Below are 15548 nucleotides of genomic sequence, written 5' to 3'. Positions count from 1 at the left end.
TTGATTATTTTGCATGTGTTGAGGGGGTGGGGTGCAGGAAGTACTATATTTGTTCCTATGAAAGTAATACAAATTCAGGTCAGCAACAAAGCATTACTATTATGTTTTGGTTCTTCAGTCACTGGAAGCCTCAAATACTTGGTTATTTGCTAAAGCGAGCAGAAGTTATCTTTATATTCTTTGCAGGTATTTACATACTAAGAGCAGTGTTGTTCTGAACCTCAGATGCAGCAGCTCAGTTCTGCAGCTTCCTCCAGAAGTTGGATGACTGATTCATTACAAACCTGAATGCTGGCATGTGAATGGCTTTATATATATATATATATATTTGGTTAGACTATTTATACCTCAACTACTAACCAAAGGTTTTGAGACGACTTCCAACTGGACTAGGGTTGCCAGGTTGGAAGCATCCCAAAACCTGAGATGTCACGGGGGGGGGGGGGGCTAGTGACATCATTAAGCACGATACATTGATCAACCACAGTTGCTTGGAGCATACCATTCAAACAAAAAAATGAATGCCTTTCCTGTCCAAAACATCTTCTCTCAACTTCTGTGCAAGAACCCAGTAAATTATTTGCAAACTTCAAGAGATGGAAACATAGGATATTGGGAGGGAGGGGAGGGGAGGGAGAGAGAGAGAGAGGGGGAGGGAGAGAGGGAGAGAGAGAGAGAGAGAGAGAGAGAGGCAGAAAAGAAAAGCTTCTGCAAGAAGGAGTTTTGGTGAAGTGTGTGTGTGTGGATTTACTGCAAGACTTCTCCACTCTAGGCTGTTTTTTGCCCTACCTTTGAGCTGCAGTCAGCAGGATAAGTAACTGGCTGAACATTTTCAACTGGCAGATGCCACCTACTTTGTGAGAAAGATCTATTTGCATGACTGAACAAAATAACTAGTTTCTATAATGCTTTGGGTAGCACAAGCCTATGCAAGTTTACTCAGAAGTAAGTCCCACTATGTTCAATAGGACTTGCTCCCATAAATGCCCATACACACTTACACGCACAATCCCATACACACTTACTTGGGGGGGGGGGATCTCCACTGAACATACTGGGGCTTGTGGGGTGGACTGAATGAACAGCATACGTTGGCAAACCACGCTGCTGTTCTCAGTACACTATCTCTCAAGACATTGCGATCTGACCAGTGGAAAAACAGGATGTGGTTAACTTTATGGCTGTAAACGATACTGACATCTGTAGTGGTTAAATAACTGCCTGCATATTGCCACGTAGATAATGCTGTTGTACTATGTATGTACGTGATGTTATACAATAGTTAAAGGTCATAGGCTGTTTATGGAGAGAAAATAATCCACGCCTCCAAGCGGAGGTAAAATAAAAGCGGAGACGAGAATTACGAGGGGGGCTCCGAAATTGAACTCTGGTCTCACCGTGTCTCACTGTGTCGTGATATCTACATCTGGTGACCTCGACGTGATTCAGAACAAACACCCTCGTACCCACTGGCAGGATCAGCCAACGGTGCACCTCAGCGTACAGCTCCCATTCGTGAGTATGGGGGGGGAATTGTCAGCTCAGCAGAAGGTTCATGCACAAGAGCTACAAAAAATTTTAAAACAGGATACCTCAGCTTTTATAAGTCGTTCTCACATTGAATCATTGTTAAAAACAATTCAATGTCAATGTCCATGGTATCCAGAGCAAGGATCACTACGTCAGTCAGATTGGATAAAGATAGGGAGAAAATTACATGAAGAACCAAGAGCACCTATTCACCATCTCTTATTATGGCAAAAGTGTGCTGAGGCCATTAGTCATTTAGGGATAAAAGAGACATCGCTGTTTGCCAATTCTGACCAGAAAACTCCTCTTTATCCCCAACTTTCTTTACCTACACCTGAAAAGGATATTGAGAAATTTGTAAATGCTCCTCCATATAGCCCTCCAGTTCAACAAGAACAGGTTACTGGGAAGGTTAAAGCAGCCATAGCTCAGGCTGCAGCCTCAGGATTATTATCTATGGAAGAAATGGGAGACTGGGAGGGTACAATTTCAGCTTTTCCCGTTACATATCAGCCAGATCCTAATAATGCTAATAATCGCATAGCAACTTGGACAGCTCTTCCGTTTTCTGTTATTAGAGAAATAAATAAGGCAGTAAGAGAATATGGGATTACGGCTAATTATGTACAAGGGATGTTGGAAGGAGTAGCTACTGGATATAACATGATCCCTCAAGATTGGAAGGATCTCTTTAGGATGATTTTGACTCCTTCGCAATATGTAGTTTGGGACCAAGAATTTAGACATGCTGCTATAGCAGCTGGGGATGCTAATATCATTCCCGAGCAAATTTATGGGTCAGGTAATTTTGCTACCATAGCACAACAAGGGGTATTGCCTGAAGCCGCATTTCATCGAACTGCTGAGTGTATACAGAAAGCATTTAAAAAGGTGCCTGCTGGGAAAGAACCCTTACGTTCTTTTACGAATGTACGGCAGCAAGCAACAGAGCCCTATTTTCAGTTTGTTGACCGTTTGAAAGAGGCTCTGACACGGCAGGTTGATAACCCTCAGGCACAAGGGGAATTATTGTTAAAATTAGCTTACGAGAATTCTAACACAGACTGTAAAAAGATTTTGAAAAACATTATTCATAGACCGCAATATGAATTGGGAGACATGATTCAAGCTTGTGCAGAGGTAGGTACACATGTTCATGCCATGACATTGTTAGCTGGGGCATTAAGACAGGGTAACAAACCTACAGGCAATTGTTTTAATTGTCAAAAGCCTGGTCATTTCAGAAGGGAATGTCGGGCTCCTGGCGGAGGAGCATTTAAAGGTGGGGGCACTGTTACAAACCGGCCAAAGAAAATCTGTCCGAAATGTAAAAAGGGTTATCATTGGGCTAATCAGTGTCGTTCAGCTCCCACTACCAATACCAACGTGTCTTCCCGTCCTATTGAGGGAAACTGAACTTGGGGCAGGCTTCCAGCCCCGAATCTCAAGGAAGTGTACCCACCCCTGCTACTCAAGGAAGCGCTGGAATTGATTTAATACATGCAGAGTCAAAAGATGTTCCTTTGCCTGGAGCAGTTCTTTTAATGCCTACCACACTCACTGGCCCTTTACCAGAAGGCACCGTAGGCCTTGTACTACCGCGATCCTCTGCTTCCAAGAATAATATAATGGTGGTACCTGGTGTTATTGATTCTGATTATCAGGGAATTATTTATATTCAGTATTGGAGTCACCTTCCCCTTCAGTTGAAGAAGGGAGATTCTTTTGCGCAACTATTGTTATTGCCATATCGTCTTTTCACATCGAACACTTCCTCCCAAAAACGTACTGGTGGATTCGGATCTACAAGGACGAAATCGCCGAGTGTGAGTATTTCAGGTAATCCTTTCCATCCACAGGTAGCTGCAGTACTGGCAGAAGTGACCAGGGAGAAACCGGTTCGTAAGTATTGTTTAAACAATGTTATTTTTGAAGGTATTATAGATTCTGGGGCAGATGTCACAGTAATTGCTGAACATAACTGGCCATCCTCTTGGCCAGTAGAAGTGGCCCCTTCTGTGTGGGGAGTGGGCGGAGCTCAGGATTCAAAACGGAGTAAGGATTGGATACAAGTTGTTGCTCTTGATGGTGATCGTATAGCCCACATTCGCCCTTGTATTTTGGACATTTCAGTAAATCTGTGGGGAAGGGATTTACTGGAGCAATTCCAGACCACCATTGTTATTAATGATTAGCCAACAAAAGGCAGCTCTTCCTTTACAATGGAAGACAGACATACCCATTTGGGTAGAACAATGGCCCTTACCCAAAGAAAAATTAGAAGCTCTGCACCAACTGGTAAAGGAGCAACTGGAAGCTGATCATATAGCAGAAAGTAATAGCCCTTATAACACCCCAGTGTTTGTGATTAAAAAGAAATCTGGAAAGTGGAGGCTCTTACATGATTTACGAGAAATAAATAAATTAATTGTGCCCATGGGTCCGCTACAATGTGGGACGCCCAATCCAAATTTAATTCCATATGACTATTCCTTAGCTATTATAGACCTGAAAGATTGCTTTTTCACAATACCGTTACAAGCGCAAGACGCACCGAAATTTGCGTTTACTGTTCCCGTATATAATAACTCTGGCCCTGCGCAACGATATCAATGGAAAGTGCTACCTCAGGGCATGTTAAATAGTCCAACCCTATGTCAACAGTTTGTAGACATGGCCCTGCGACCCTTTCGGGCTCAATACCCTACATTATTGGTCTACCATTATATGGATGACATCTTGGTGGCTGGGAGAACCCTCCCATCTATGTGGCAACAACACCTTACTGATCATTTGTCACAGTCAGGGTTGCAGATTGCCCCTGAAAAGGTACAACTCAAAGAACCATTTCTGTATTTAGGACATAAATTAATGCAATCCTACTCCACTCCTGTATTGCCCTGTCTTACTTTGTCAATGAAGCCAACTTATGTAGAACTACAACAATTCTTGGGTTCTATTAATTGGATTCGACCATATTGTAAACTTACCACTCAAGACATGGGGCCTTTATTTGAATGTTTAAAACAAGGACGTCAACCTGCAGATATTATTACTTTAACGAAACAGGCAAGGCAATCCCTAGAATTAGTTTCTACAACGTTAAAAGCTATTTGGGTGGATCGACAAATATTGAATAAACCACTGATTTTATTTGTTTTATTTGATGGAAGCCAACTTTTTGCTGCACTCACTCAGGAGTCAGGCTCCAATGCTACACATATAATAGAGTGGCTTTACTTAGCCCATACACCAAAGTCATCTATCACAACTTTGCCAATGCAAGCAGCAGAAATAATCCAAAAAGCACGATTACGATCAAGGCAATTATTAGGTATCGATCCGGTTGAAATTTCGTTGCCTCTTAAACTTTACACATGGGAAAATGCTGTTGCGCTTTCTGATGACCTTCAATGGGCTTTAGTCTCTTATTTGGGCACAATTTCATGTCGTTCCTCATCAGATCCACGGCTTCAAATTACACAAAAAATTCCTATCCAGTTTCAATCTGTAATCAGTTTACAACCCTTACCTGCGGTCACGGTCTATACTGATGGCAGTCCAACTAGAGGGGTTGTTGCATGGCACGAGCAGGGGGTTTGGAAGACAATTTTCACCTTACCCCAAACTTCCGCTCAGAGATCTGAGTTGGCCGCTGTTAGTATGGCGCTGTTGACTTTTGCAGATCAGGAGGTTAACATTATTACCGATAGTCTTTATGTTAAGAATGTTGTACTTGCATTACCCGGTAGTTATGTCTCTCCCATGCTGGACACTAATCTACTTGCTCTTATGCTTACACTTCAAAAACTCATACATACTCGGTCTTGTCGATTTGCTATATTTCATATTCGCAGTCATCAACCTTTCCCAGGATTGTTAACAGAAGGTAATCAATATGCTGATCAGGCTCTTCGTGCCCTCCTTTGCACACCCATAGAAAGTCATGCCCTTCATCATCAAAATGCTAAAGCACTCCAGAAGCAATTCCATCTTACTGCCCAGGAAGCCTCTGCCATTATTCAACAATGTCCCCAATGCACACAGTTAACTCTATCCCCAGAACCAGGAGTGAACCCACGAGGTCTCATAGTTAACCAGTTGTGGCAAATGGATGTTACACATTTTCCTACTTTCTCCCCATGGAAGTATTTGCATGTTACAGTAGATACATATTCCGGATACATATGGGTAACTCCTCAGAAAGGGGAAAAAACTAAGAATGTTATTAATCATGTCATTCGTTCTATTGCCATCATGGGCCAACCTCAGACGATAAAAACTGATAATGGTCCTGCATATGTTTCACAGCAATTTGCACAGTTTTGCACTAAGTGGTCCATTACACATTTGTTTGGTATTCCTTATAATTCTACAGGTCAAGCTGTCGTCGAACGTACCAATCGTACCCTTAAAGAGCATTTGCTTAAACAAAAACAAAAAGGAGGAGTACCACTGGGATTGGCCACCAAAGAGGAGTGGCTGGCACAAGTGTTGTTTACCATTAATCATTTAAATTTGTCTCAATCTCCCAATACTCATTTTTCCTTTTCTACTCGAGCGCAGCGGCATTTTCAGCAGTCGGAGTCTCTACCTGCCCCGCGGGTGCAGTTTCGGCAACTACCAAATCCAGAGTGGAAAGGCCCAGTTCCGCTTATAACGTGGGGTCGAGGTTACGCGGCTGTGTCTACGCCTGACGGTCCTGTGTGGGTACCTGCTAGGTGTATCCGGCCCTGGAAAGACGATGTCCTGGCACGATAATCTTAAGAATCCCATCCCTAATTTTTCTCTGCAACTTCAGGATACTGGGATGTCTTCCAGGAAGCGTGGTCGGAATGTTCCGCAACCTCCCGTGACTTGGGGCCAAATAAAGAACTTAGCAACACAAGCAGAAAAAGCAATGGAACAAGCCGGGGTGGACAAGACAACTGAGAATACCATTCTTGCTTTAATTGCGTCTTTAAATACAAATTCTATTTTTGTACTTTGCATTTGTTGGATTTTAGGAAGCGCCGGGGCTGACAGGTTGGGGCAGGAGTTGGGGATGCGGTTTCAACACAATATCTGGGTTCAGTTAGCAAGAATGACAAATGTGAGTGACTTTTGCATGACTGAACATGTACAGGAAATGGGTATGTTGGGAACATGTTTAATACCCGTATGCAAAGCACCTGGGGATATTGGGAACATTACAGGACTTGGGCGGTTCATGAATACTTCAGAGATTAAATATCATACTGTTTCGAATTGGGGAACTCCAACCTTCCAGCTGCCTGTTAATGCTTTTCAATTATTTACATCACATGTTGCAAATTCCATTAATAATACGTGTGCTCGGATGGTTAATTGTAGTCGACATAAGGTGCAGAAGGGATGTCTAAAGGTTGGGAGACCCACATGGAATTGTACACAGCACATTAACATATCCAGTATGTACGGACACATTCCTTTACCAGGTGGATGGTTTTGGACATGTGGAGAAACCACTTTTAATTATGTTCCCGCTAATATTTCTGATACCATCTGTTGCCTGAGTCGACTGGTTCCCATTTTCCTTCATAAAAGGGAGTTGCTAGCCCAACGTAGGAAAAGAGAAGCTGTTGCCATGCCGGCTGATTGTAATGACAAGGTGGAATTGCTTAATAAAGCAGAAAGTGTATCACTAGCCATCTCCCTTGTTGGACTTCCTGCATTGGCAGTAAGTAACAGCAATCAATTACATAAATTAGCCTGTAATTATGTTAAGATGATAAATGCCACCTCTCGAGCCATTGCTTTGTTAAATGAAGAGCAGGGTATATTAAGACAAGCTATCTTGGATAATCGTGCAGCTATAGATTACCTGCTATTACAACATCAGTTGGGGTGCGAAACTATAAAGAATATGTGCTGTTTTAATTTAACTGACAACAGTTTTGAAATCAGAACACAGGTAAAAAACTTGAAGGATCTAGCTAATAACATTTTGCAGGACGCCCCTACAACTTGGTGGCAGTGGCTTTGGAGTTGGCTGCCCACTGGATGGCTAAGTCAGATTCTTAGATATGCTATTCTTTTACTCATTTTAAGTATAGGCTTATGCTGTTTTTTACAATACCTTTTCCAGACGTGTACACCTGTTGCTCCGCGACCATTACGTAGTAATTACTTTTTGCTAAAAAATAAAAAAGGGGGAGATGTGGGGTGGACTGAATGAACAGCATACGTTGGCAAACCACGCTGCTGTTCTCAGTACACTATCTCTCAAGACATTGCGATCTGACCAGTGGAAAAACAGGATGTGGTTAACTTTATGGCTGTAAACGATACTGACATCTGTAGTGGTTAAATAACTGCCTGCATATTGCCACGTAGATAATGCTGTTGTACTATGTATGTACGTGATGTTATACAATAGTTAAAGGTCATAGGCTGTTTATGGAGAGAAAATAATCCACGCCTCCAAGCGGAGGTAAAATAAAAGCGGAGACGAGAATTACGAGGGGGGCTCCGAAATTGAACTCTGGTCTCACCGTGTCTCACTGTGTCGTGATATCTACAGGGGCTTACTACAAAGTAAACTTGCATAATCTCTTGAGTTTCCAGCAAATCCTGCAAATTTTCCAGTAACTGCAAACTAAAACACATAACAGTTATTGCAATTAATTTCCATTTAAAAAAAAATCTTCCCACTACTGGCTAGGTTCACACATCATGATCAGCTATAAAGGACAAGCAAATCGAGTCCACTTTAGTTCTACTCATACTCAGATGTATCTCTGAAGTTTTGGACACTGACAGAATTTGCCTGGAATGGTCAAAAATGCATATGGGAATGCTAACATCCTCAAAATTCAGTTTGAGCCACTGACTCAAGTATAGTAATGCTGATTCCAGAGTAGTAGAGAGTCTCTTGACCGGAAGCCTTTTGCCACTTCCTTTCTACCCCAAGAACAAAAGTATGCTGTTTCTTGAAAAAAGGAAGCTTGTTGTTGATTCATTGCTGACAGAGAGGGCAGTGGCAAGGGACTTTCCTCCTCACTAGCGGCTACAGAGAACAATAGGTTGCCAGTCAGGAGTCCTATTCCTAAACTGAGAAGGGTCAGGGAAGAGTTTGTGTCTCTCCTAAGCATTGCCCATGACTTCTTAAAGCCATGTCAATTAATGGGGAGCTATGGAGATATATTCCAAAATCCATATTATGGCAATACTTCATTGGGCCAACCAAAATATCATAAAATTGGGTGTAAGCTGGTGGATTTTTTTTCTTATGAGCCAACCTGACTACCTTTATTTTTTATGGAAATACAGACTTTGTGGCTAAATAAGTAATTAAATGTTAAAACCTGAGCCCAGTACTCTATTTATAGGATTGTCCTTCTTTTCCTCCATTGAACTCTATATGCCAAGGTTTCAACACAATTTATTTATTTATTCTTAATATTTTATACCACTTTTCTGTAAACCACCAAGGCAGTTTGCAACAGATCAAAAACAATAAACATATAAGAACATTAAACCAATGATAAAGAGTCATTAAAAACATTACAAACAGTAACTTTATTCAAAAAATGTAAATGGGCAAATTTTAAAAATTGCCATTTCTAAAAAGGGGGGACACCAATTCTTGCTATGAGGGGAATTTAGCCCACAAAACAATCAGCAACCAGTGCTGATCTTTCATTATTGGAGTAATCAGATCCTGATACAGTCTAAGCATCACATCTTGCACCAACTGAAGCTTTTGGAGGTTCTCCATGGGTAGCCCTATATAGAGCACATTACAGAAGTCTAAATGTGATGTGTCTGAGGCATGAATGTAACTGTGCAAATACAACCCAAGAATCCAGGGACAGCACAGGATCTTATGAGCACTCCTAAGCAATAAAGCTGATCTTTCAGGTGAGTGCAACCCCTTTCCAAAAGAGGTTGAATTCCAGTCCCCAAGTCAGACTTTCTACTGACCAATACCACCTCCTTCTTGTCTGGATCTAATCTCAGCTTGTTCATACTCTGCTAGCTTGTTATGGAATCTAGGCAGTGTTCAAGGGTATCAACCGCTTCTTTGGCATTAGATGACATACAGCTGGGTACCATCAGCATATTGATCGCACCTTATCCCAAACCTCTGAATAACCTCTCCTAGCAGTTTTGTATAGATATTAAATAACAAAGGGAACAAGACAGAGTCTGAAGAGACACCATAGGCCAAAGGCTGTGGTGTCAAGCAATAGTCCCACACCACCACCTTTTGGATACATAACCACTGCAATCCGGGCACCCAAGGCCCAATCTAGCCAGGCAGCCTAGAAGTATACCATGGTAATGAAAGCTGCCAAGAGATCCAAGAGATTTAATAAGGCTGCACTTCCCTCATCCAGTTCTTATCATAGATCATCAATCAAGGTGAACAAAGCAGTCTCAATTCCATATTCCAGCCAGAAGACCAACTGAAATGGGTCCATATAATCAGTCCAGATCTCTAGGCCATCCTAAAAGGTTGATGAGGAACTAGGCAAGCAGTGTCTGCATCAGGAAAAAAATAAAGGTATCTGGATCTTCCATGGTACCTTTAATATGACTGCAAGAGGAAGACTGCAAGAATAAAGAGGCAGTGTCAAAGTGATGGAAGAAAGGGGTTTGAATTAGATCCTGGCTGAGTCGACAGCATGCAATTATATCTAGGTAGCAGTAAAGAGGAAAGCTGAGAGTTCAGATGCGTCAGGACACACTGAATCTCTGGAACTGAGGCTTGACTCCTTGTCTATGCAACTAAAGAGTACAAATAAACTAGGATAACCAAATGACATCCTGACCCACAACTCTAATCTCCTGAATACCTCTGAGTGAGAGTATAGAACGTTGTTCATCTTAGGATACTGGCATTACATTAGTACATGAGTCATGTCTATACCTGCAAGTCTGCAAGCTGCACAGCTGACTTCCCCTCGAGGCACAGAGTTTGAGCAATAAATGCATTCAAGTCTTCCAAGGAGAGGGTGTCCACCTAGGAAAGATAAGTTTGTTTTTTTAAAAAAGAAACTTAGCTGAGAGCTATGAAAAAGCTTCATACTTTTCGCCATTATCTAAATTCCTTGTTTCAGGAATGTTGGTCTTTCACTGTGGCCTATTTATCTGTATTTGTTTAAAACATAACCTGCAAGAGAGGCTTTCACAACTCTAGCTCCTCTGCCCTATTTCCACTGACTTCATGATTCCCCACTCAAGTTTAAATGTTCCATCTCTCTTGGTTTGTACAGGATTTCATAATGAACACCATTCAAATATCCACAGGCAGCCACAGCACCCATTGTTCTTCATACTGATGCACCCTTTTTCTCCATCTCCTACATTTGGGAAAAGACAGGATTTGCATGCAAATTGGAAGAGCTTATTACTTGAGTGCAATCGACAAACTGCAATTGACAACTGTCTTTGTCAATTATGAGGCAAAGCAACACTAATGTTTTAAGTTGCAATCAGCAGGAGAAGGGTACAGAACATTCTTCTTCTAGTTACACATAATACAAGAAAGTTGTATATGAACATATACTTTTTTCTATGTGGAATCACATTATGTTTGCTTGGTTTAAGGTATTCCTTAATTTGACTTGAAGCTTTTCAGTGGTTTCTGGCCATGGCAGAGAGATGACATGTTATGTTATTGTAATTTGCTTGAAGCATTTTAGGTGCAATCCATCAAACGTTACTTCTGATCAACTGTACTGCTACTATACAAAGGATTGCTTCTTTGCTCTGTTAATCAGTACTGCTATTTCATGTGATATAGTTCTGAAGCTGGAGGGGGGAAGAGTTTATCTTTTCTTAATAACTTCCTTAATGTTTTGACTGAATTAATAGAAACATGGATAGAAAGCTGATGAAATTAAAGCAATCGGATCTGAATGTGAGGGACAAAGGCAGGAACAAGGACTCATGTGACACCAGTTTCCTTAGTTGCCTCTTCGCTGTAGGCTATGGGAATTTATACAGTTGGGAAATTGCTTTGACAAGTATATGTGTCTATTTTAAAGTTAGTCTTAAATTATTATAAAAACAACCTCTAAGAACCCCGCCCTGAAAGATGTGAAGTGCCAAGTGCCTCTGAGCATGTACAGAGTGCATTCCCTCACCATTGAGTTATTTCAAAGAACCTTTACACATTAGTGATTAGGTGAAAGGATTTCCAGATAACAAGGCGTGGTTCCAATCAGACCTGGACCCTCTCTTTTCCTAGAAACTAACTACCATATCAGTGTCCATTTGAGGTACACAAAAATAACATTCCAGAAATATTATTGTTACCACATCCTAATTGTACTGGTTTGAAGACAAGCAATTTTACACACTTCAATTTCAAAATATGTGAATAGAAATCCTGTGAATCAGTTTTTGTGGCTGCCCCTGGCAGGCAAGGTTTCTCCTGCACTGTCTTCATTATTCTTTTTTGTAGTTTTAGCTACAAGTAGACATTAATGTGATACACAAATACACAAACCTTTCCAGAGAGGCCTTTTTAAAAAAAGAATAATAAACTCTAAATTGAACAGGAACACATAATGACCAGACATTCCTGCAAAACACTGGATACTCTTCTAATGCAAGACAAAGACAATCAAGTCTAAATGCAAAGCATTGTGCCTCTGAAGTGTGCCAGACAAGTACTAAATTTCCTGCAGAACAGATAAACCCTATATATTCAAAAACATTTATTAGCAGTTAATTCCTTATTCCCTTCCACAGGTAGAGAAAAGGCAATGCTTTACAATAATTCTTTTACCATCTCTGTGACAAATTTCCCACAACAAAAGTCCAGCCGTATACCTGGATTTCATTCTGGATAAGAATCTGTTGCCACAGCCTATGAAATCTCTTGTCTGTATTCCTGTCTCTTAAGCTTCAGTTACAGGGGTGGTGGGTGGGAGTAGGAGAGACCTTGGTCAAATCCACAAGCCCTATTTCTCCAACTCCTTCCTCTCTCAATTGTAGCCAAATCATATCCACACACAGCCTTCTAAAAACAGACACTTGCGGCTGTTTTCTGAGGTCAGAGACACATGATGATAGTCAAACTGCCCCTTTTTACTCCAAATGCAGCTTCAGTGCATTTCTCCGTGAATTCAACTTGAAGCTGAAATCAAAACTCCTTGCCACTGCATGGTGTGTCCAGAGACAGTGAATGGCCCAACACTTTGCTGTGGGCAGTCCTAAACGCTCTGAGATCAGCAGCAGGAAAGGGAGGTGTGTCCAGCTATGGGCAAACACATTTTAAATACATTAAAAAACTGAAGTCAGAGAAAGCTGTGTGGCTGCTTTTGAAGGTAGAAACAGTGATATGGGGACATAGGAAACTGCTTTATCCTGTGAGACCCTCAGCTTATCTAATTCAGCATTGCCTGCTCTATAATGACTGGCAGCAGCTCTCCAGCTTTCAGACAGGGGTCTTCATCAGCCCTGTCTGGGGATGCTGGGCATTGAATTTGAGCCCTTTTGCATGCAAATATGTGCTCTACCATGGAGCTATGGTCCTTCCATAAAAACATAAGAGAAGGGGCCATGGTGCAGTTCTGCAGCACATGCTTTGCATGCAGAATACAAGAAGCTGCCTTACAACAAGGCAGATCTGTGGTCCATTTACCACAGTATTGTCAGAACCAGGGGTGGCAAAGCTGTGGCCTTCCAGATGTTGTTGAACTACAGCTCCCATCAGCCCAGACCATTAGGTTGGGGCTGATAGGGGTTAGAGTCCAGCAACATCTGGAGGGCCACAAGTTCCCTACTCCTAGCCTACAGTGGCCGGCAGTGGCTCCCCAGGGTTTCAGCAGGAGTCTATCCTGCCCTATCTAGGAAGACATCCTTGGACAAAAACAAAATTGCACATTGTCCCATAAGGGCTCTATGCAAATTGGGATTCCTCCTTAATTTCCATAATGGAGAAGGTTCCCTGCATATGTGCATCATTCTGAAGCTGTCCTTGTTATTAAAGAGCAAGATATGTCTGCTGCTGATGCAGAATTTCATTTGTGCAATTGGCACTGCCCTCCCAAGTGGTTAATGGGGCCATCAGATCAGGATTTATGATTATACACAGCCACAATAAAAAAAACTGTACACTAAACACTGTGCACTAAAACTAAACAGAGATTTTCAAACAGCAGCCTCTGTTCACACTACATGGTGAGCTGCTTTGGAAACCCAGGGAAGTTTCACCTAAGTAGACCTCTGGATCGTGCTCCATATCTTCTAATTAGACAAGAACATAACCTCAGTTAATAAGTTTGCTCTTTCCATAGCAGTTTTACCATTAGAATGACTTACTAGAGAAGGAATTAGTTTTCATCAGTTAAATCAATCTACTATATTACTATTATTATTATTAAGACTTGCTAGTCACTTGTTACCCAAAGGTCTCCAAGTGACTTAACAACACATTTTAAAACATAGAGATACATTATACTATTTTTAAAAAATCACACAAAACACCCACTATTCATTAAAATATTTTATGTATGTGTGTTTACACATACAAACACACACACACAAGCTGCAACAGAGACATACTTGTACTAATTTAGATATAGCCAAGGTTTGCACTCCTGATGTTGTGGACTGCAACTCCCATCAGCCCCAGCATGGTTATCTTAGGGATGATGGGAATTGTAGTCCATCACATCTGGAGGGCATCATTTTGGCTATCCCTGTGCTAATCTATACAGATCTGCTGCAGATATAAGTAATAAAAGTTACAAAATTAGAATTTTCTTTACTTGCAGCATGAGGTACAGCAACAAGGAGCAGACAACACCAACAGGAGTTTCCAGAGGCTGGAGCTCCTCTGCTATATCTTGCAGTTGAAAGCATGCCAGAAATGTCCAACGGCGTTGCTTTTCAGCCTCCAGTCCCCTGCTGAACCACAGTGATCTCAGACTAGGGGTGCCACCTTGAAAAGAAATCCATTACTTTAAGCACTGCAGAAGCAAGCTATAGCAAGGTTTGCCAAATGAGCTTCAACAGAAAACCATTACTCACCTCTTTTAAAATTTATATTAACTACAATGAAAATATTAGTGAATTAAACCAAGAATCGGATTAAAGAAACACAAAAGACACAGCCACTCTGCCCCGGACAACTGACCTGGGCCTGTGTAAGATTTCATGGAGGGGAAAATTTCATTTTACAGCGGCACAGGATTATAGGGCTGAAAGGTCTGTGCTATTTATAAAATGAATTTGTTTGCACATGTGAAAAACTTAACCCAAGTGTAAGTTTAACAAAGATGTACATTTAGCAAAGATTTAAGGCCTGTTCCTTTCACTTCATTTTCTTTAATATTTTGAGCTCCTACAACCCAAGCACAGAGCAGTGCATAAGCACTCCGAAAAGTATCCATTTTAATGTCTAAACCCCAGCATGTCATCTCCATGCTGGGTGTGCTGCAATTATTCCAGCCATGCTCTACCTTGGAAGTCCAGTCTCTTTAAATGGAAATTCTTTTGTGTTTCATGTTACAGCATCCTGACAGGTCACCCACCCTTGCTCAGGCCCTTGCATGTGACTCCCTCCCTGTAGCACGGGGGCAATATTGCAAGAAAAAGAAATGAAAGTGGATCCTTGTGAGGAACAGCTCCGCACTCTGCTCATGCAGGATTGCAGCCTAAGTCCTAATATAAAACTTGAAAATATTGAAAGCATGGTGCTCTTCCTTCCTTACATCCCACATTTTAAAGCAGGGGGAGCCAACATGGTTTCTTCCAGATATTGTTGAAATACAATATGGTTTTGATATTTGATAAAATATTTTTGATATTTTAATTCTTGTAAACCACCCAGAGAGCTTCGGCTATGGGGCGGTATACAAATGCAACAAACAAACAAACATTTGTATGGTACAGGACCTCAACTTTGTACTATGTTCTGGAATTGTACAGAACATTGTACAAAGGGAAGCCTCCGCCGCTATCTTGGTTGATAGCAGGCATGCAAGCACAAGCGTGCATGTCATTTACAGGAGTGCTAGAGGTAGGTGGGGCATGCGTGG

General features: G+C 41.5%; 1 protein-coding gene and 1 long non-coding RNA gene across 5 annotated transcripts in view; one reads left to right on the top strand and one right to left on the bottom strand.

Moving 5' to 3' along the window:
* The window catches only part of FAM120B (family with sequence similarity 120 member B), a 69970-nt gene that overhangs the window by 23182 nt on the left and 31240 nt on the right, over positions 1–15548 (bottom strand). For all 4 annotated transcript variants that reach the window (XM_061624439.1, XM_061624438.1, XM_061624441.1 and 1 more), the window contains 2 exons: positions 14277–14449; positions 10424–10516 (listed from right to left, as the gene is read on the bottom strand). In XM_061624439.1, coding sequence (XP_061480423.1) covers positions 10424–10516; positions 14277–14449 — 266 coding nt within the window. The remainder of the gene's footprint in view (positions 1–10423; positions 10517–14276; positions 14450–15548) is intronic.
* Positions 1115–7001, top strand: LOC133383533 (uncharacterized). The gene is made up of 3 exons (XR_009762325.1): positions 1115–1515; positions 3390–3432; positions 6097–7001. It is a non-coding gene; the product is annotated as an uncharacterized LOC133383533 (long non-coding RNA).

This window comes from Rhineura floridana, chromosome 4, assembly GCF_030035675.1.
Source record: "Rhineura floridana isolate rRhiFlo1 chromosome 4, rRhiFlo1.hap2, whole genome shotgun sequence".
Lineage (NCBI taxonomy): Eukaryota > Metazoa > Chordata > Lepidosauria > Squamata > Rhineuridae > Rhineura > Rhineura floridana.
The sequence above is the reverse complement of the archived record's forward strand: the minus strand, read 5'-3'. Positions and strand labels throughout refer to the sequence as shown.